Below are 21,445 nucleotides of genomic sequence, written 5' to 3'. Positions count from 1 at the left end.
TTATTACGGGAAATGCTTATAAAGTGCTATTTTCCCTGCACTTACTACTGCATCAAGGCTTCACTTCCTGGATAAAATGGTGATGTCACGACCCGACTCCCAGAGCTGTTCAGGCTGTAGCTGCTGGAGAGGAGGATGGCAGGGGGACACTGAGGGACACTGAGCATCCCTCTGCCATCATTCTCTCCAGCAGCCACAGCCCACACAGCTCTGGGAGTCGGGTCGTGACATCACCATGTTATCCAGGAAGTGAAGCCTTGATGCAGTAGTAAGTGCAGGGAAAAAAGCACTTTATGTGTATTTCCTGTAATAAGTGTATATTGGTGATTGGTATAACTTTTGTGGGGCAATACAATACTTTAATAAAAAATTCTGCCAGACTTCTCTTTTAAACAATAGTTCATTTACTGCACACACATTCCCTTTAAAATCCTCAACTGGTCGGCCTTCATGCAGATATTTTTCCTTAACATCTCATTCACACTTCTGGTACTGTAATAAGATGATTTTCTGCATGTAGTGCTGCAGTGTGTAAGAACCCTTGCAGCCACTTTTACACAGCAGTTATATTGTCATATATTTCATTGCAGTTGTTTCCCATGCACGTCCCCCTCCAAGTTTTGGCTTGTAATTACTTATGTAACATACTGACCCCAAAAACTGCTGTGTAGAAGTGGCTTATGGGTATTGCTGTGGGAAAAGACAATCCTCTGTACAGACCAGTAAGACCAGTGAATCATTACACACCTTAGGATCAGTCCACTGATGGATGACGTGTGCAAATCACATGAATGCCGCAGGACAACAAAGGCTCAGCTAGAATGGTGGGGGATGGAACAGGGTCTTGGGTGTGTCTATAGGTACACATTACATATTGCCCTTGGTCACAGGGCGGATCAGACACCGCTTTATCTGTTTACAGTAAAACATCTTTAGAAGGTGTCTCCCTTGTTCACTTGTGTTCAGACATCTGAATTGGCTGCACAGTCAAACGATTTCTAACCACAGACATCAGGGTGCCTAGATACAGATACTGAAGACTAAAGCCAGCAATGTGTTGTCTTGCTGCATACATTATATCATGGCGCCGGTCTGCAACCCACCACACATCAGAATAAAACCAGAATGAGAACTAGACGTGACAATACCACAATGCAACTTCTTGGTCCCTAACAAAGGGTAATGCACAAACTGCTACAGACACTGAATTATACTAAAACTCAATGGCCTTTTACATGGGCGATCAGCAGCAACGCACCTTTGGCCGATAATTGGCCCAGGCAAAAGTGGCAGAGTTCAGCCGAGTTACGGGAAAACATTGCTTGTCTGTAAAAAGGACCTTAACTATCAAAAAAAAAAAATCATTCCCTTATAAATGTCTGCATTTCCTACACTGTCACTAGAACAAGTTGTGGGGTTTGAATAAGGTACAAAAACATAAAAAGCTAGTAAATTTTGATATATGCCATATGGAGCCAGTTATATGCAAGAATATATTACATTTCAGATCTATCAAGTGGTTTCATATTCCAGTCTGGAGCGCTATGACTGATGACAGATTTTTCAGTACCATGGGATCTCTCTGGAACAGAACCTGGTCAGTAATCAACAACTATTTTTAATTTATTTAATTGTTATTAGCCAAATCAGTAAGGGCCCTATTACACAGAGCAATAATCAGCCGAATAGGGCCAATTCCGCCAGTTATCACTCCGTGTAATAGAGAAAATGATCAGCCAGTAAAACTATCATCGGCTGATTGTTGGTTTAGGTTGGGACCTAAAAATCGACGGAGGCTGACCGCGCACCACTACGTGTAATAGTGATGAACGGCCTGCACCTGACGATTGCCCAAACACCTGATACTGTCCCCGCTCTTGGTCTTCTCTCCTTCAGCCTCCCGGTCCAGTAGCAGCAGCATCTGAGCGGCCTGTCAGCTGACAGAACACTCAGATGCTGCAGCCACCGGGACTGGTAAGCTGTAGAGCACAGGAGAGAAGACTGGGAGCGGGGACAGGCAAGGTATCAGGTGTTTGGGCAAGGGCTGCATGGACATCGCTAACAATGTCCATGCAGCCCTCGCTGCCCGATTATCAGGCCGTCTAATAGGTCCAAGAAACGAGCAACGATCTAGCAGATCTGCGCTCGTTTACTAAAATGACTGGGTCGTAGTCGGCCCATGTAATAGTACCCCAACAGTCTACAATAATGGCCCTGATGCTCAAGTGACCCCAGATTGTTTGCAAACAAGGCTGCTATGCCCTGGGACTGAACTTAAGTTGTTGAAGCTCACCCTGACTACATGATCTACTGCTGCTCTAGTACACCCAAATCATGGTCTCCCAATGGTCCTTGTTGACATTTGCTGGAGCTGTGATTTGCATGTGACTGCTCCAGCCAATCAATGGCCATAGCGGTGATCCAAGAACTTACCAGTGCTTGGCTACAGTGGTCACATGCTCCGACCAGTGCAAACCAAGACTAGTAGGGACCATGGGCCAGTGGCAAGTGTGATTTTATTTCAAAAAGCATCTACAGGTCTATAATACAGACTCCATATGTTGCCCTACAGGAAGCATATATTTGGAGTTTACTTTGTACCCAAGCTCTAAATTACCTACAAGTCTGGTTAGTATTCCACTGTACAATTTTGTCTAATATAACAAACATGGTTTGTACACATAAAAAGGTTTCCACAGTATGCAAAATTGTTCCCAAAATTTCAAAGCCTGAAAAATGAATGGTTTGGCCAAAGGAATTTCTATCAGATTTCTATCATGTTAGCGACATGCATAATACATACAAGTGACAGTTTAAGCCAGGTTGTAAACAATTATGGTTGTGTGCATGACCCCCTTAGGGCAAGCCCTAGGCATCACAAAATGATGTGTACAAGATCATGTACAAAGTAAAGACAAGACTGTGTACAGGGCATTTTGCAATTTCACAGACTTCTTCCGAAAAAATAACCATGTCTCTGAATAAGTATACAGACATGGCTGAAACTATGAGCTAACACTTGGAGCCATGCAAACAGTTCCACAATAAAGCAGTTCACATAAGGGCCATACTTGAGACCAAAAGCTGACACCACTAGGGTTCTTTGAACGCCTCTTATGTAGCTTTAAATGTGGACCCACATAAAGGCTTCTTCTATCCTCTTTACCCACTGACTGTATGGTCATTTTCTACTTCTCTAAACTGTAAAACTGTAAGTGATAGAACCTGGAAGTTATTATCTTACAATCAGTACAAGATTTTATTCCCAGAGGCAAATAATAAAATATGGCCCTTGTGTAACTGGACAATAGGTTTTGTGCTATATAACACAAAAAGGTGCTACCTACCTGATGGTCATCCGCCATGACATTGCTTGCAAACTCGAACACCAGCTCATTTGGTTGCACGGCAGTAGCCATCCTAGTGCATCCCCTTCTTACAACTCTTCATGAGAAGTACAGAAGGCTCTCTTGGTTTCTTGTATGGAATAAAACAAGTATGCAGGCAAATCCAGCCCTTTAAAGTGCTTCTTCAGTATCAGTCATTTACACAAATACTTCTGATGGTCAAATTCCACGTGATCGGATTCTCTCAGGCTGTTAATTTCATTGGGATGTCAGGACCTGAAAAATGTCAAAACAATATAGATTTTCATTAACTGCACCAGCTAAGCCTGTATAATGCTAAAAGGAATAACAACAAATACATTATTACTTGAAACAATATTTGCCATGACAAGGCATATACATATATGTAGGTCAACCAAAATACACCTAAGCACAAAATATAAACTGTATCAATCCTACTCTATTCTACACACTGTGACCTACTATAACTTGAACAGACGGACTTATGTTACCTCGTGCCAGGAAATGATTATTGCTTGCAATTAAAACCACAGAATCCGTACAAAGCTATTCTATATTGCATGACAGCAGCATCCAAAATCAGATAAAAGAATAAAAATAATAGAAATGCTCAAATATAACGCCAGCAACCAGCATAAAATAGATACATTCCCTGCATTTCTCCTCTGACATTTCACAGCTCTGGTCTACATTATAGCTGTGCTTATCAGAAGAACAAGCTTGTGAACTACAGGAAGGAAACAGTGATGACCACGTCACGGCAAAAGAGAACATGCAAAGATCTGCACACCACAACCACTCCACCCCAGACTGCGCTCAAGACAGAGGGGTAGAATGGAAACAGCTGTACTGGAGCAGAGTATGACAGGAATCCCTCTGCCACTGCTAGTATGCGGGCACAGCTGGCCTACAGGGCAAAGTGTTAACCCTTCATCAGCGGCTGGTGCACAATTACAGAAATAAATGCAAAACAAAAAACCTTGTAAGTGTGAAAATGATGCAGGTTGTCACATGTGAAAACGCTTGACTCTAAGGTGTATCTCACACATGACACTACTCTGACAGCTTACTGCACTGGAAAATTCTAGCCACGTCGTAAATGATTCAACCAAGTATATGACCCCTACTCCAGTGAGGAGCTGTGATCTCACTGACATCCAAGTGAGTCCTGCCATTACAATGGAAATCAAAGGGGTGACCTCAAGATTAAATTTATCACCCACCCACAAAATACATCATAGGTATGTGATTGGTAAAGATCTGACTTCTTGGACCACCATCAATTACCAAACCAGTCCTCCCATGTGCCCCTGTGAAGTGGTGATTGAACCTGCACACTGCTCCATTCATTCTATAGGACAGAGAATACTCAACTATCCCCATCAGGCCCATAGCAAGTGAATAGCACGGTCATACAGTCCACCCCCACTGAAGACAGTTTTTGTTTTTTTTTTTGCAAAATCTTTCTGAAAACTTTCACTGTATGTAATTAGATGTAAAACCCTTTCATTTCTGTCAGATCTTGCATTATGCATGAGTCTTTGTCCTCCTTTATATGAGACAGTGTTATTTTTTGTTTTATAGTCACTTGACAGCGAGTAATGAAAACTCCTGCAGCTTTCAGCAGTCTGGACAGTGTGATCTCCTGTATTGCACAATTCACATTAACTGCATTTAGTTTTTACTTGTTCAGGGGAAATGCCTGAACCATTGCGGCTCAGCTAGTTACACGATGAGTCTATAATGAAGTCAGCCTGTTTGCAGAACATGTGGGCGTACTATCAAGGACCCTCCTAGTACACAGGAAGACGATGAAAACATCACATCATCAACCACGCACTAAGAAAGAACAGACATCTTTCATAGGAGCATTCCATGGGAACTTACCTGAAAGTATATACAGCACAAGCAAAGATCCTAAGGTTCAACACTACAGATCTGCTAGCATACATTGTACCGTACCATTAATGCGAGGGACAACTGTGCTTTGTCCTTGTGATTAGCTGGGGTCCCAGTGTTTGGACTCTTTCAGATCAGCTAGTTATCACCTATCCAAGGAACAACTTTGAATCATGGGATAATCTTTTTATTATGTTAATTAAAAAAATTAATAAAAAAAAAGACTTTTAATATGCGATATGGGGATATCAAAAGTTTTTATCAGTCACAGTCTGAGTGAGTCTGTACAATGTGACAGAGATGTTCTCACTATAAGACAGAGTAAGGGGTAACGCACACGTCCATAGAATTCTGTCTGCGGACTGGACCTTTGCAGTTCCCAGCATCATGATTAATGATGATGTCGAGAGCTCAGATGCTTTTTGAAAGTTTGTGCTAGTGTACTGCCAAAGCTGCACAGTGTCAGTACACTGTGGCATACAAAAAGTATCAAAGCTCCGACATCATCATTAATCATGATGCTGAGAGCTCCAAAGGTTCAGTCCGTAGACCACCACCCGTGTACGGACTGACGTGTGCATTACCCCTTAGACACACTTCTCTCCCCACTAACAATCAGTCAGGGTCTGAACACTTAAAGGGAACCAATCACACAAAAATTGGCTATAAAGCTAAGGAAACGTGCTGGTAGATCAGCCAGCACGCTTCCTAACCATCCCCCTGTCCCCTCCGTCCCATGAACATAGAGCCCCCAAAGTTAGTTTATTAGTCCCCCAGGCTCTATGCAAATTACCATCTAAGTAATCACGGTGGGCGGATGGCTTCTTCAAGTAGTCACTGTCCTGGGCTGGCTCCAGCGCTGTAATCAGCGCTGGGCGTGTGTAGAAAGCGCTGCATGGTGATGTCATTAGGGGGGGCCGGCATTGCACGTCGGCCTTGCCGACGTCTTTACTAAGCTGCGCATGCGCAGTACTGTGGGTGAAGCTGCTGCTTTACTACGCCACGCAGGCGCAGTACCGCAGCGTCTTCTCCGGCTGCACTGCGCGTGCGCAGCTTAGTAAAGACGTCGGCAAGGCAGACGTGCAATGCTGGCCCCCCTAATGACGTCACCATGCGGCGCTTTCTACACAGGTCCAGAGGGGCGTGATAACAGCGCCGGAGCCGGCCCAGGACAGTGACTACTTGAAGAAGACACCCGCCCACCATGACTACTTGAAGAAGCCACCCGCCCACCGTGACTACTTAGATGGTAATTTGCATAGAGCCTGGGAGACTAATAAACTAACTTTGCAGGCTCTATGTTCATGGGACGGAGGGGACAGGGGGATGGTTAGGAAGCGTGCTGGCTGATCTACCAGCACATTTCCTAAGCTTTATAGCCAATTTTTGTGTGATTGGTTCCCTTTAAGGGTAGCTTCACACATACCGGATTCACAGCGGATTTCAAGCTGCGAGTTTGCAGCGAAATCCGCTGAAAACCCTGGTACAGTGAAGTTGAATGGTTAACATACCTGCAGCAGAATTTTCATTTCGCTGCCAGTATGTGACCTGGCCTCTTTAACCCCGGCCCGTGCCTGGAGCATACATTACCTGCTCGTCATGTGAGCTGTGCCGCAGAGCAGGTAATGTATGCTCCGGGTTGCGGGGGGTTAAAGAAGCCGAGTTACATACTGGCAGCGGAATGAAAATTCTGTTGCGGGTATGCAACCCATTAAACTTAACTGTACCAGGATTCGCAGCGGATTTCGCTGCAAACTCGCAGAGTGAAATCCGCTGCAAATCCGGTATATGTGAAGCTACCCTAAGGCTATGTTCACACAACGTGAGAGACCGGCCGTTCCGTGACCCGGCCAGTCTCTGCACGGATCATCCCTGGATGATCTTTTGGCCGCAGGGTTCTGATGCGGGCGCATCAGCAAGCGCCCGCATCAGAACCGCCCGGCCGGAGCCACTTGCTTCATTGTGTGAACTGACAGGGTTTCCTGACATTTCAGTTATTTGCAGCCCCGTACGGGATCCCAGCCGGAGCATATTCGATGTGTATACGCTTCGGCCGGGATCCCACAGAAGATAAGGCTATGTCCACTGCTGTACTTTTACATAGTGTGAACATAGCCTAAAAGTGTATTTCACTCAAAAATAACATTTCATATGTTGCCCATGGTGAGACTAACAATTCAATCGATACTTGTTATTATCTATTCAGTCTCTTTCTCCCAGATGTGAGACGCTGCTTTCTGCTGTAGACACAAAAATCTGTGAAAAGTTTTCCTTGGTTGCGTTTTAAAGGGGTATTCCAGTGAAACATAAGTTGCTGTCCATGGTGAGACTAACAAATTCATTCCATACTTATTATCTATTACGTCTCCTTCCCCCAGTTCTGAGCTGCTGGTTTCTGCTAAAGATACAAAAATCTGTGTGTGAGCTTTTCTGTCCCCTCTTTGAAGACAGCTCATTTAAACAAGTTTCTATATCCAACTTTGTAGCAACTTTGTAATGTTGGGAGGGATAATCACAGTGAATTCATCAGCAACTTGATCTCAGGTTAACCCTCCCAACATTACAAAAAAGCTACAATGTTGCAGATAAAGCCTGCCAGGGATTTGTTTACATAAGCTGTCTTAGAAAGGAGGGGTGAGACAAGAGAAAAGCTTACACATGTGTCTTAAAGGGGTAGTGCGGCGCTAAGAAATTATTCACAGGATAACACACATTACAAAGTTATACAACTTTGTAATGTATGTTATGTCTGTGAATCGCCACCTTCCCTGTGTCCCCCCACCCCCGCACGTGTACCCGGAAGTGTGGTGCATTATACATAGCTGTCACGTGCCGACCTCTGTCCCCGATCTTCTGTGCCATGACGTCATCTTCGGCCGGCCGGCCTAAGCTCTCCGATCGTCCCGAGTGCCGGCCGCGCTCTGCCGCGTCATCAGATGCTCAGCCGCGATTGGCTGAGCACAACTGTGCCCAGCTAATCGTGTCTGATGACGCGGCACTCGGGACGATCGGAGAGCTTCGGCCGGCCGGCCGAAATGACGTTGTGGCACAGAAGATCGGGGACGGGGGTCAGCACGTGACAGGTATGTATAATGCACCACACTTCCGGGTACACGTGCGGGGGTGGGAGGACACAGGGAAGGGGGCGATTCACAGACATAACATACATTACAAAGTTGTATAACTTTGTAATGTGTGTTATTCTGTGAATAATTTCTTAGCGCCACACTACCCCTTTAAACTTGTTCATTAAAGTGACAGGTATACTTTATGGTTAGGACAATCCTGAGACTTTCTATAGCATTTCTGGCACTAAAGAAATTGGTGGACTGTAGTGTGGTGAGTTCTCAGATAGTGTTATAGCAGTGGGACGGCCAGTCACTTGCTAGATGGAAGTGTGACGCCACTCCTGTGGTGGATGGCCGAGATACAGCCGGACCTTAGGGTTTTGTCACGCGACGGCAGTGCCAGGTGGGCACACAGGTGTGATGGCACGCCTGCTTTTAAGGTGTAAAGGCCCTATTCCACCAACAGATCTGACGACAGATTATCTGCCAAAGATTTGAAGCCAAACCCAGGAGTGGATTTGAAAAGAGGAGAAATCCAGTCTTTCCTTTATGACCTGTTCTCTGTCTAAAGTCTGTTCCTGGGTTTGGCTTCAAATCTTTGACAGATAATCTGTCGTCAGATCTGTTGGTGGAATAGGGCCTTAAGGCTGGTTGTATGCTTTTCCCCTGTGGTCAGTGTCCTGTCGGGTTGCTACCGGGTCCCTTGGGATAGTGTAGTAACCGATGATATAGTCACAGGTGGCGGGAACCCCCCCCCCCCCCGAATGGTAGGACCCGCCACCCACAGAAAGGGGAGATGCCCCAAGGTTGCAGTGTATAGGCTGTGTAGGCGGTAGTGAGTAATCACAGAAAAACGTTGACTTGCTTTACTATTGGCAAATGTGTAACAGGTGATATAGATGAGCTTGGACATATGCTTGACAAAGTTCCAATAAATACTTGAACGTAGAACCACCAGATCTGTGTGACAAGTGCTGAGAAGGATGCAGTAGCGTTGGTAGAGTTGTACTGAGGTAGCGTAGTAGAGAGGAGGGTGTCGTGAGAGCCCCATGTAGAAGAATACTTTAGAAGAATGAGAGAAACCTGTGCCTGTGTATTGACTTTTCTATAGTCTTCACACCACCTTTTGCCCACTAGCGTTGGCTGAACTGTTTCCTGGCTGACACTCGCGCTGCGAGATGGAGCTCATAGACATTTACAGTAACTTCCACCCGGAACAGTTCCTAGTTTTTTGGCTTTGTAGTGGATACTGTCCTGCACTGTTGTTTCTCCTAGTCCACGACGGTTGAAATGATCTGCTGGCTAGTCCTTTCCTAAGAGGTTTAACACTGCATTGTGCAAGGTATTGGTACTAAGGGAGAAGTTTGTAACCGAGCACTGTCCCGCGTCCTTCCCATGCGGGATACTCCATTAAGACTAACTCCTCTTCTTTACAGGGGGACCTGGCAGGTAGGACCACTGTGGAGAGCTTTCTAGGCTGCGTCCTTCCTCCACAGAATCCCGACTAAGACTCCTCCTTCACCCCAAGGGACTAACTTCCAATGCAGTGCTTAAGACACGCAGTGGTTGGGTGGAAAGAGTGCAACAGAAGAGCAGAGAGAGAAGAGGTGATAGGACAGAAGAAAGTAAAGATCCTACTGGTTCACAGATTCTGGTACACACGAACACAATAACCCTTTGAGACACTTCAGCTGTATAGCTTCCACACTTCAATACAAAACACTGCGACATCTCTAAACACTACTTTGGCTGCAATAAGACCACAAAAAGTACAGACTTTTGCAAAGGGTGTGAACAACAGTAAAACCCCTAGTGGGACACCACAGTAGCTCCAAAGTTAAATTCAATAAACTATACAACGAAAGTTCTTGGTGTTTATAACGTATTTTATTGACATGCAAAAATGTTTAAGCTGGGGAATACCCTTTTAATAAATGATGGTGTCTCACTTTAACTGGCCCTATTTAGGTTGTACACAATACTCAGAAACCTTCAAATATTAAACACCTGCAAGCTGTCAGTAATAAAGTCCAAGACTTCTCAGATTTAGACACACCCCACATAAGGGCACACTGGGTGAGCACGTCAGCAACAATAAAAGCTTTATTAACAGTCTCTTGTAATGTAATTATTCCTCTCCAGCATCATCTGCAGTCTATCACCTAATCCTTCCTGTGAGTCCTCAATAACCTGAGAAAGCTCCTGTGTAGGCTTAAAGCTATACTGTTCTGGTGCACTGTAGTGGGGAAATAATGCAATCAGACAAGGGGGAGGGGGGACCTGCACAGCTGAACTATATAATCTTACTTGGGGCAGGAAAATGATTTTTACAGCATATATTGAAACATCTGACAAGTCTAAACAATCAAGAAACTGTTAAGCTGTGATGTACAATTATCTCAATATCGTATCAATGCTGGAAAGATATAAAGGTCCCCAGCTACCCATGTCTGTGCTATGTAAACAGATGCAGCGGACTCTATATTCATATGATGTACAATGGTGGTGGTCACATGGTAATTCCATGTAATGATTTCCATGACAACGGGTCCAGTACGTGCAAGAGATTCTGATGTCTGTATATATGTATGTGCTGAACATATCCAGCTATTGTGCTTCCTCTGCCCAATACTGTAAAAAAAGATTCGGGAATGACTTTTAGGCAGGTGGTGACTTAGGGCCCTATTACACCAACAGATTATCTGACAGATTTTTTTGAGCCAACGCTAGGAATGGACTATACACAGAGAACAGGTCATAAAAAGGAAAGACTGAGATTTCTTCTCTTTTTAAATTCATTCCTGGCTTTGGGTGGAATCACACTACGGAATTCTCGCGAACAATGTCCGCGGAATTCCGTCAGCTGTCCGCCCGCACATCTGGGCGCCTTTCCGCCAGCCCCATAGACACCATTCTATGGGCCGGCGTATTCCGCTATATGCTGAAAGAAGTGTCATGTCACTTCTTTTAGTGGATCGCGGAATACGCTGGCCCATAGAATGGTGTCTATGGAGCCGGCGGAAAAGCGCGTGCGGACAGCTGACGGAATTCCGCGGACATTGTCCGCGAGAATTCCGTAGTGTGAACCCGCCCTTTGGCTTAAAAAAAAAATCTGTCAGATAATCTGTTGGTGTAATAGGGCCCTTGGCCTCCCCATTCCCCAGATCTCACTCTGACCTGTGTGGTGCTAGCTAATCAAGTCTATATCATGAAGGGGGCACCTGACAACTTACAGGGGTTCTCCCAGCAGAGACAGCCCCTTCTAATACTCCTGTAATCAGTCAGATTGGGGAGTCGGCCATCCAGGGAGTGGATGCCAAATGGCCGCAGCTTGTCCCAGGACTCAACCTGATGTAATATAAACTATAATATAAACCGGACACGTCTGGGCTTAAGTTTTATAACAGGGCAGTAATGTTTTTACAGACAGTAGTCTAAAAGCAGCTAAATTCAGATTATTTCCTGCACGTCACATATTTTGTAGGAGTCAAAAGCTTGCTAGACTACATCTGGACCATTTAAGGCAACTGGCCCACCATGGTATATGCCGGCATACCTTTTTGCCAGTATCTTGACATACCCAGTATACATGATGTCAATGGAGCCTAGGACATTTAAACAAGGGTTATCTTAAGAGGTACAGCCCTTCTGTGCTCATACCTTGGACTTGCTAAGGACTGCACACACATTAATCAGCTGTACTTGTTAATGAATAACAGGAGCCATTCATGTTTATTGGTAGTTTAATATGAGAAATATGATACCAGGCCTGTAGCGCTCTTGAACCAATTCTACTTGAGATACACTGGATTGTGAAGGAGACATTATCAACACTGTGATGTGAATGTGAAAATAGGGAAACGTTCATGCATTTGTAGAGCCAGTAATCCGGTAATCCAGTATGGCTGACTGGTTTATGACCACTATTGGTGTAGAACAATTGATAATATAGAGAGATGTTCTCCAATTGGAGAGGCTCAGCTTTGGCTTCTTCATAGTATAACCTCTTCATGGTGAGATGGGCATCTCGCACTGCTGGTAGTACCTGCTCCTGTCCACATTACTGACCCAGAATCACAGCATTAGCATTTACATAGCTCAATATCCAATAAATAATGTGGGCTGTATGGTGTATATGTAGCCTCTACCCTATACTGTGCTATTGAAGTGCTTTATTTTGTCACATACGTAAAAAAGATTGTGGGAAAGGGTGTAAATAATGTAGGTAGCTCTGAGAAACTGAACTCCAGCTGATGATATAGTGTCCCAAAATGTAGCAACAGGTTCCCTTTAATACACAACAATGCCAAGAGGAATGGTCAAGTGCTTGTGGCATGTCTAAAGAACAAATGCTATAGTTACATAACAGAAAGGCATCAGATTCCCATTTCAGCTCCCCTGTGTAGCTCTTCTACCTGACGAGTATTTGTTCCATCATGGGTATATGTACATAAGGTGTGAGATCACCGAGCTCCTTTCTGCTTTAGAAAAGCAGCTGTCAGTTTAAGAGCTCCCAGCCTTTACCTGTCATAGCTCACATTTCACATCTTGAAGGATGTATTATACCTTTACATAGACAAAGGGCTAACCTTTTGCAGACAGGACCTTCCCGCTGGGAATGAGAGGCTGGTAACAGGATAAGAGACCACATAGGCCATTTTTGACCAAGCTATCTAGCTTTTTCATGACAGAGCCACGGTGCTGCTTTAGGGTACAAACACACACGGCATATACGCTGCGTATTTACTGCTGCGATACGCAGCAGATTAGATCTAAATAACTGAACACAGTATCAATTCTGCTGCGTATCTGCTGCGTATCTGCTGTGTGTGTTTGTACCCTTACAGCCAAACTGCAGTCTTCTTAAAGGGGTCATCTAATCAGAGACAATCCGATTCAGAATACAGCCACCAGGGATCCCAATCCTGTGCTCCAACTAAACAGTGGATACTGCCAGGAAAGCCATGGCCACCCAGCTATTTCCTCCGCAGCCTAGTGGTATAACATGGCAACCAGTCACATGAAGGCTATCCATGTAATACAAAGACACCTCAAGTCTGCCAGAACAGGACAATCTCTTGTGTCTCTCTGTTCTGGTTGACAGATTTGGTCTTGAGTAGGGAATCTCTCTATGACATCATTATACTCTACTAATACATATTAGTCTGGGATCACATACACATGTATAAGTCTCTCTGCTACCATCAAAACTACAGTAAAACCTTCATGTGTGAGTCACATGTGAGCTTCCACTTTTTGGTGGTGTTCATCCCTTGACAGTACTGAGAACACCTGACAAAGCAGAATGGAAGAAGCAAATGCTGAAGCTGCAGTGGATGGCTCTGGGTTGACGAATACCTGGTCACTGTTCAGTCGAGGCTACATGTAACTACATTATGGCATGTATTGTAGGTGGCTCACCCACCAACAAAGAAGGCTAGAATCATATCACCCCTGCAAGTGGAGGAACAGGTGAGGCTTGTTAGTACAAGGTACAGGGCTCATCTGACTCCCCATCCCCCATCACTCTATAATGTGAACACTTGCTTACAACCTAGTGGTAACAATGAAAACATCTGTCCAATACTTTGCTGTTTAAACATATTCCTCACCTTTGTTTGTACTATAGCTATAACACAGTGTTCCCTATTTCTTATACAGAGCCATTTGCAAACATGGGCTTTATAAATAATTTAGCACCCATATATATTGGGCCAGACAAATGCCCACAGATAGGCATAGTGATGAGAGACATACATATTCACTGTCATAAAGGAGATTGAAATAAAGTTGCCCATACACATAAAATGGTGGATTAGGCTGGGTTCCGTTTAACAGATCCGTTTAATGGAAAAAAATGGAACCACATTTTTGTGTATGCAAAAAAAAAAAAAGACTGAACTGACCCATGAGGAGAAACAGTTGGAAAAAAAAACACATGCAGTGGTCGGGGGCCAAGTGGCCAATGACAACCTGTATCCTGAATTCACTGATTATTCCATACCCTTGTATTTTCAGTTGGGGCCAGCGGATAACATATTTGGCAGACAATAGTTTGCCACTAGAAATCTACAAAAAATGTTCAAATCTAATTATCAAAAGATGGTGTAAGAAAATGGTCAAAATCTACTAGTCTACTGAAACTTTTATGTGTATGGGCAGCTTTAGCCAATGCCAGCTACCCCTGGAAACCAGTGTGCTGATCATTCCTTTCACTGGGCCCAGACAGATGTTATAGACCACTCTGACAGCAGATCATTCCTGGCACAGGGGCCAGACAACAAGGTACCTGATGTCTATCTGCAATGTTACTCCATGTATCCTATGAGGGTAAATAAGGAATGTAATCTCTGCCCAAGTGCAAAGCCTTCCTGTGCAAAAAAAAAATCCTAAAATGATCTACAACCTACAGTTTATTCTTAGCTGCATTTGCAAGATGCATTTTTATTGAGTTATCACAGTTCCGTCTAGTGTGGCCAAGATGTTACCATAAGGTGAAGTTTAGTATTCAGAAAAGATTTTGAGGGGTGGAAGCAATGGCATCACTTACAGAGTTCCCATATAACATTGATACATGGTGGCTGTTCAGACACAGTCTCTACATCACAAAGAAAGTCAAGAACAACTAAGCCCCAGAAGAAAAAAAATAGTGAAGATGGTCCCAGCATCCTTCACTCGTCATGACCAACATAAACTGTACACATGTGGCTGGATACTGACAGTGGTTTACAATATGTGCCTTGTGGACCCCTAAGCTGCAAAGTGCACCCTGACAACCATAGCATGGAGGTGGCCCAAATGATGGAAACGTCTGCCCTGATCATAAATTACTTTTACCAAGACCACTAAGGAATTAGATAGACATTTCAATCAGATGCTGAGCAACCATTGCACTAAAGCTGCTTTTTGTGAATCTGCTGAGTCCTTGGCATATTAGTCTGGAATACAGCCAGATACTGTTCTCACCAGAAATATGGGTCTATCTACCAACATGTGTAAGGTCCAACAAAGGAGACCCTAAATATAAATGTAATATTATACAAGCTCCAGAACACTGCGTTCAACGGATTAGTTTTTTTTCACGGTCAAAGAAGTAGTGTCATTAATACTTTATTGTGTGCCAAAAAAAACGCATCCATTTTGATCAGTTTTTTTTTTTTTTTTAAATGGAAGCCAATGGAAAACGGATCAAAAACGGATGCACACAAATGCATCCGTTTTTTGCAATCCGTTTTTTGCAAGAAAAAAACATCCGTTAAAGATGCTGAAAACGCAGTGTGAACCTAGCCTAATACTGAGAATTAACAAAAGGAGGAAAGACTGGAAAGCAAGAGAGGCCAGGATTTAATCAGTCACAAGAAGGACATCAAAAGGCAAATGAAACTGCTGACCAGGCGCAGCCCTTATCTGCTATACAGCTGAGTCACCCATGACATTTGCATTCACTCCTATGAGCTGTAAATGCTAACCTGGACATGCCTCAACCCACTCCTAGTACACACAATGTGTAGGTACTACAAACCAACCTACTATGATATTGTCTTACAAAAAATACTGAACACAAGTCATAATAGTGGGTAATATTTTGCAGGCCGAGATGTTTGTGCGACAAATAACATTATAACATGGTTCTCTGAGAATGATGATGAACAGAGACTGAAGCCATACTGCAACATAAAAAGAGAACTAGATAAACTAAAGTAGTAGTACAGAACGCCATCAGGCAGAAGGCGGCATTCTACATAAAAACACATGTATTGGACCTGATGCATAGTTCTCCATTTGCAAGTCGGGACAGTGACATAATCTACTATATTTATCACTCAAGGATCTTATTTCTAGGTGTGAGCTACAGGACAATATACTGAAGACATCTTCAAGAATCAATAACTGAAGTCACTGTATATAGTACTGCAAGATAGGGTTTATTCTGCTAAATAAAGAAATTAAAAAAAGGAAAAAGAAAAAAAAAACACTTAACACAAGAGCAAGTATTATTCTCAGGCCTATCATTATCAGTAGGTACTATGGCTCCCTGGACAGAAAAAGAAGAATCCTTACCTTGCACAAAATTCACTCTGAAGAGGGCTATGTGCGATCACAAAATGGGAGCCATCTCTGAACCTTACTCCTATTTTCAGTTTGGAACTGACAGCAATCGCCAGTCACAGCCCTGGGAGGGCCGGCTGCTATTACCGACCAGGACCTGAAATTCCAGTTCTCTTACATTGCAGCCTGCTTTCCTAGGAGAGCTGGCCCAGCCTATGTGGTGTCAGGTTGCAAAGAGCGAGCATTTGTAGCACCTTGCAAAACAAACATATCACATACCTGGATGTGCCTATACCTGTTGACTTCATGGTTAACCCTCTCCACGCCACATCCAGATAAGCATGATCAAAACAAAGCCTTATTTGTGTATTTACTAGTCTTTACTTTTCTGTAATTACTCTTTTGGTTTGTTTGTTTATTTGTTTGTCTGTATAAGAGAGTCCCTTTGTCATTGATATAACTTATGGACTCAACTATTATATGGTTCATAGACAATAGGTGTTGCTATTGTACCCGGAGTCAATGCTGAATTGTCACCTGATTACTTGTTACTCAGGTTTTTAAGGGCCCATTTACACAGAAAAAGAGATTATCTGCCAAAGATTTAAAGCCAAAGCCAGAAACAGACTATAAACAGGGATCAGGTCATAATCAAGGAAAGCCTGAGATGTCTCCTCTTTTCAAATCTATTCCTGGCTTTGGCTTCAAATCTTTGGCAGATAATCTGTCAGATAATCTTTCTGTGTAAATGGACCTTTAGGGCCCTATTCTACAGGAACGATAATCGGCCGAATCGGGCCGATTCGCCCGATTATCGCTCGGTGGAATAGAGAGAACGATCAGCTGATGATCGTGTCATCGGCTGATTGTTCATTTAGGGCCAAACCTAAAATCATTGTTCCCCCTCCACGCATCGCTATGGTGGAATAGCGGTGCGCGGCGGGCGACCGACGATTTGAGAAGCACAATACATTACCTGCAGGGCTTCTCCTCCACTCTGTCTTCCTCCCCGGGTCCCGCGCGCTCTAGCTTCAGAGTGGCCTGTCAGCTGACGGAGTGCTCAGCCAATCACAGGCCGGGACCCCTGCGGCCTGTGATTGGCTGAGTGGCCTGTCAGCTGACAGGCTATTCTGAAGCTAGAGCGCGCGGGACAGGGGAGGAAGACAGAGCGGAGGAGAAGCCCTGCAGGTAATGTATGCTGCAAGGGCTGCGAGGATATCGGTAACGATGTCCCTGCAGCCCTCGCTCAATGATCATCGGGCCGTGGAATAGGCCCAGTAAACGAGCGGCGATCTAGCAGCTCGGCGCTCGTTTACATCGTTGATCGGGCCCTGCTTGGCCCGTGGAATAGGACCCTTAGACATGAAAATCCAGCAAATCTTTGCCATGCATCCAATCCAAAGGGCAAATTATGCTAACAGAATGCACATAGGATGCTGCCCTAAAATATCACAGCAGCACAGCAGAGCCTTCAGTTGCTAGAGCACATACAAGTAATAAGTACCCACAATCTCTCCCCCCCCCTATAATGAAGAGTGCGGGGTGGAGGGACGGAGAGGTGTTGCAGGCCTACGGCACAGACACTTTAGGCCACACCAATGTGCCACAGGGCTGCAAGTTTAAAAGATGTTTTTTTAGAAAGATAACTGCATCACCTGCTGAACGGACCCCGGCACAGATCTTGGATTAAAAGCAGCTATCTGGTTGGGAAAAAGGGGGGGGAAGGGAGGGGTTTCGCTGTAAAGAGTCGCTTTAAAGAGTCACTGTCGTATTTTTTTTTTTTTTTGCAGAAATCAATAGTCCAGGCGATTTTAAGAAACTTTGTAATTGGGTTTATTAGCCAAATCTGCCATTATCTGCATGTAAAAAGCCTTTTCCCAGGTCCCCCCCTCCTTCCTCTTTTTCATCCACTCTGAAAAATCTGAAAATTGTGACTTGTTGCAGGAGACGTCCCCTGTCTGTTCTAGGGAGAGGGGAGGGGGGAGGAGGAAGGAGGGAGTTAGCCGGCAGCAGAAAGCAGATAACAGAGGATTACAGGCACGGAGCTGGGTGACAGCTGTAATCAGAGCTCAGACAGGTCACTGGTGATGGTCAGAAGAGATAACGGGTGAGATATTTGTAGATTAACTCTTTGTTGTCCTGTTTTGGTCTTTTCTTTAGCTCTCTCCATAGGAGAACAATGAAGACAGGGGGGAGAGCTTCAAACTGCTTTTTCATTATAAAAATGCATTTTTCGGATAATAAACCCAATTACAAAGTTTATTAAAATCGCCTGGACTATTGATTTCTGCAAAAAAAAAATTCACGACAGTGACACTTTAAAGATGCACAAAATTAAAACAGATGTGAGCCTCCTGCATCATGCCCCCCCCCCCCCAATCATTGGCATGGATAATTCATCTGTTTTCTATTTGACAACTGGATGTTTTAGTGTTATTATGCCCCTGTCACCACTTGTGTTTCTGACTAGGATACCAGTTTAACTATTAAAAGTTTGTTGTTTTCATTTTCTGTTTAAGGGTACAAACACACACACCGTATACGCAGCGTATTTACTGCTGCGATACGCAGCAAATACGCAGCAGATTAGATCTAAATAACTGAACACAGCATCAAATCTGCACCATCAAATCTGCTGCAGATCTGCTGCATATCTGCTGCATATACGGTGTGTGTGTTTGTACCCTCAAGCTGGCATCGGGAGCCTTTTTCTGTAAGAGTGATGTCACACACAGTTTAACTAGAGCTGAACTATGGAAGGAGCCCCTATATACTCTGATAACTGATCATCACTTACAAATGACTCAATGTGTAAATACTTACAACGTGTAAATACTATATATATTACACAGGTCATTCACAATCACAGCCATTTACATATGCTAATTATTATGACTATAAAGTAAATGCTACAGCTCTGGGGTCTGGCTATTGATCCACTTATCTAGACACTGGTACTCCATCTCTATACCATATGACTACAATTACTATTTCTTTGCAGCATCTATGATTTGCCACAAGTAAACACAGTTGCCTTTGATTATTTAAAGACTAGAAGGAAATAGTTGCAGACACAATAAGTCACTAAATTGTGCACCTGGAGCATGGTCCTTACATTTGCACCATCCTTACACGGGACGATCTCTGACCAAATGTATAACTACCTCTGGGTTAAGTATTAAATGGACAGCAGTGGGTTAAGTAAGACGCGGCTTTACATACTCGCAACAATATGAAAAATCCACTGTGAGTGTGTAAACCCATAGAAAATGACAGGATCACAGTGGATTTTGTAGCAGAATCCTCAGTGTGAAATCTGCTGCGATCCTGTATGTGTGAGGCTACCCTAAGGCTATGTTCCCACACAGTATTTTTGCTCAGTATTTTGCAACCAAAACCAGGAGTGGATTAAAAATGTTCACACACGGCTGAAATTTAGTGGATGGGCGTCATTTGATTGCAAATAACAGACGTTATTTAAAAACAATAGCCATTGTTTTAAAATACAGATAAATATTTGCCATCGAATAACAACCATCCAATAATTTCAACATTGTGTAAACATAAGGCCGAAATACATGGCCCGACTGAGGAGCAAACAAATGCTGTCAGCGCTTGCTTGCTCCTCGTTCCCCGCTCGCTGCTGCCGCTATTCCACGCGGCTGCAGCGAGCGGGTGAGTCCGGGGAGGGCCGGGGGTGCTGCGGGGGGATCGTACCGGCAGCCCATAGCATATAGCAGCAGTCTGCTGCCGCCGCTCCTGCTCCACGGAGCGGCAGCAGCAGATCGCTGCTATATAAGTCGTTTGTCTTTCAACATGTTGAAGGACAAACAACTTCAACGATCAGCCGACATAAACGATGTCGGCTGATCGTTGCCTCCTATTTCACGGGACGATTAACGTTCCGTGGAATAGGGCCTATAGCCTTTCTGTGTTTTCAATCCACTCCTGGTTTTGGTTGCCAAATACTGACCAAACTAGTGAGCAAAAACACTATGGGGGACATGTATCAAGAAAAAAATGTGTTTTTTTGGCGGAAAGTGCCGATTTGCGAATATTTTATTTGCAAAAAGGCCATTTGCAAATAAAATATTTGCAACTCGGCACTTTCCGCTGGGTACGCTGGGGGGCGGGAAGGGGGTGTGGAGGGGGCAGAACGGAGTGCGCGGACTCAGAGTCCGTGCGATTCACCATTCGTTCCGCCAAAAGACACGCCGAAAACCTACTCCAGTCCTCAGCTGGCGTAGGTTTTCAGCCATGCGCACCGGCTCGCACGGGATTTATGTAGAGGCAGTCCGTCTCTACATAAATCTCCGTAGCGCCGGAGATGCGGGGGCATTTTTAAGTCCGGCGCAGAAAACGCCGGACTTAATAAATGTCCCCCAATGTGTGAACATAGCCTAAGTAGCAACATCACTTGTTTTGTTAAAATTACATTAGTCATTAAAAGATCTCCATACATGTTAGATTTTTGCTGGCTGTAACGAACCACCGCTTGCAGTGGGTTTGTACATTAGTATTAGGCTGGGTTCACACTATGTATATTTCAGTCAGTATATTTCAGTCAGTATTGCAACCAAAACCAAGAGTGGATTAAAAACACAGAAAGGATCTGTTCACACAATGGTGAAATTGAGTGGATGGCCGCCATATAACAGTAAATAACAGCCATTATTTCAATATAACAGCCGTTGTTCTAAAATAACAGCAAATATTTGCCATTAAATGGCGGCCATCCACTCAATTTCAACATTGTGTGAACAGATCCTTTCTGTGTTTTTAATCCACTCCTGGTTTTGGTTGCAATACTGACTGAAATATACATATACTGACTGAAATATACGTAGTGTGAACGCAGGTGTATGGGAGTCTCCCAACGGACCACCAACAGATGATGTTGGTGGAGATAGGGGTCATGCATGATGGTCAAACCAATGCCCAACCCCTTTGTTCCAGGAGAGATAAGCTGCAGCCACAGCTCTCTAACGACGTCTTACCCCCCTCCCCATAGAGAATACAGGATTGTTGCACCGTGCTGTACGTTCCTGTGTATGGTTACGA

At 44.1% G+C, this 21,445-nt stretch overlaps 1 protein-coding gene across 6 annotated transcripts in view; it reads right to left on the bottom strand.

Moving 5' to 3' along the window:
• ELF1 (E74 like ETS transcription factor 1) overlaps positions 1 to 21,445 on the bottom strand; it is a 93,536-nt gene that overhangs the window by 16,999 nt on the left and 55,092 nt on the right. For 4 of the 6 annotated variants that reach the window (XM_069970573.1, XM_069970572.1, XM_069970576.1 and 1 more), the window contains one exon: positions 3,348 to 3,623. In XM_069970573.1, the coding sequence (XP_069826674.1) occupies positions 3,348 to 3,419 (72 nt within the window). In that variant the 5' untranslated portion in view covers positions 3,420 to 3,623. Of the gene's footprint in view, positions 1 to 3,347; positions 3,624 to 3,859; positions 3,960 to 16,396; positions 16,508 to 21,445 lie in introns of those variants that run through there. The other 2 variants (XM_069970575.1, XM_069970578.1) reach the window with 2 other exon arrangements.

The sequence above is a fragment of the Dendropsophus ebraccatus genome, chromosome 5 (genome assembly GCF_027789765.1).
Source record: "Dendropsophus ebraccatus isolate aDenEbr1 chromosome 5, aDenEbr1.pat, whole genome shotgun sequence".
Taxonomy (NCBI): Eukaryota; Metazoa; Chordata; class Amphibia; order Anura; family Hylidae; genus Dendropsophus; species Dendropsophus ebraccatus.
The sequence above is the reverse complement of the archived record's forward strand: the minus strand, read 5'-3'. Positions and strand labels throughout refer to the sequence as shown.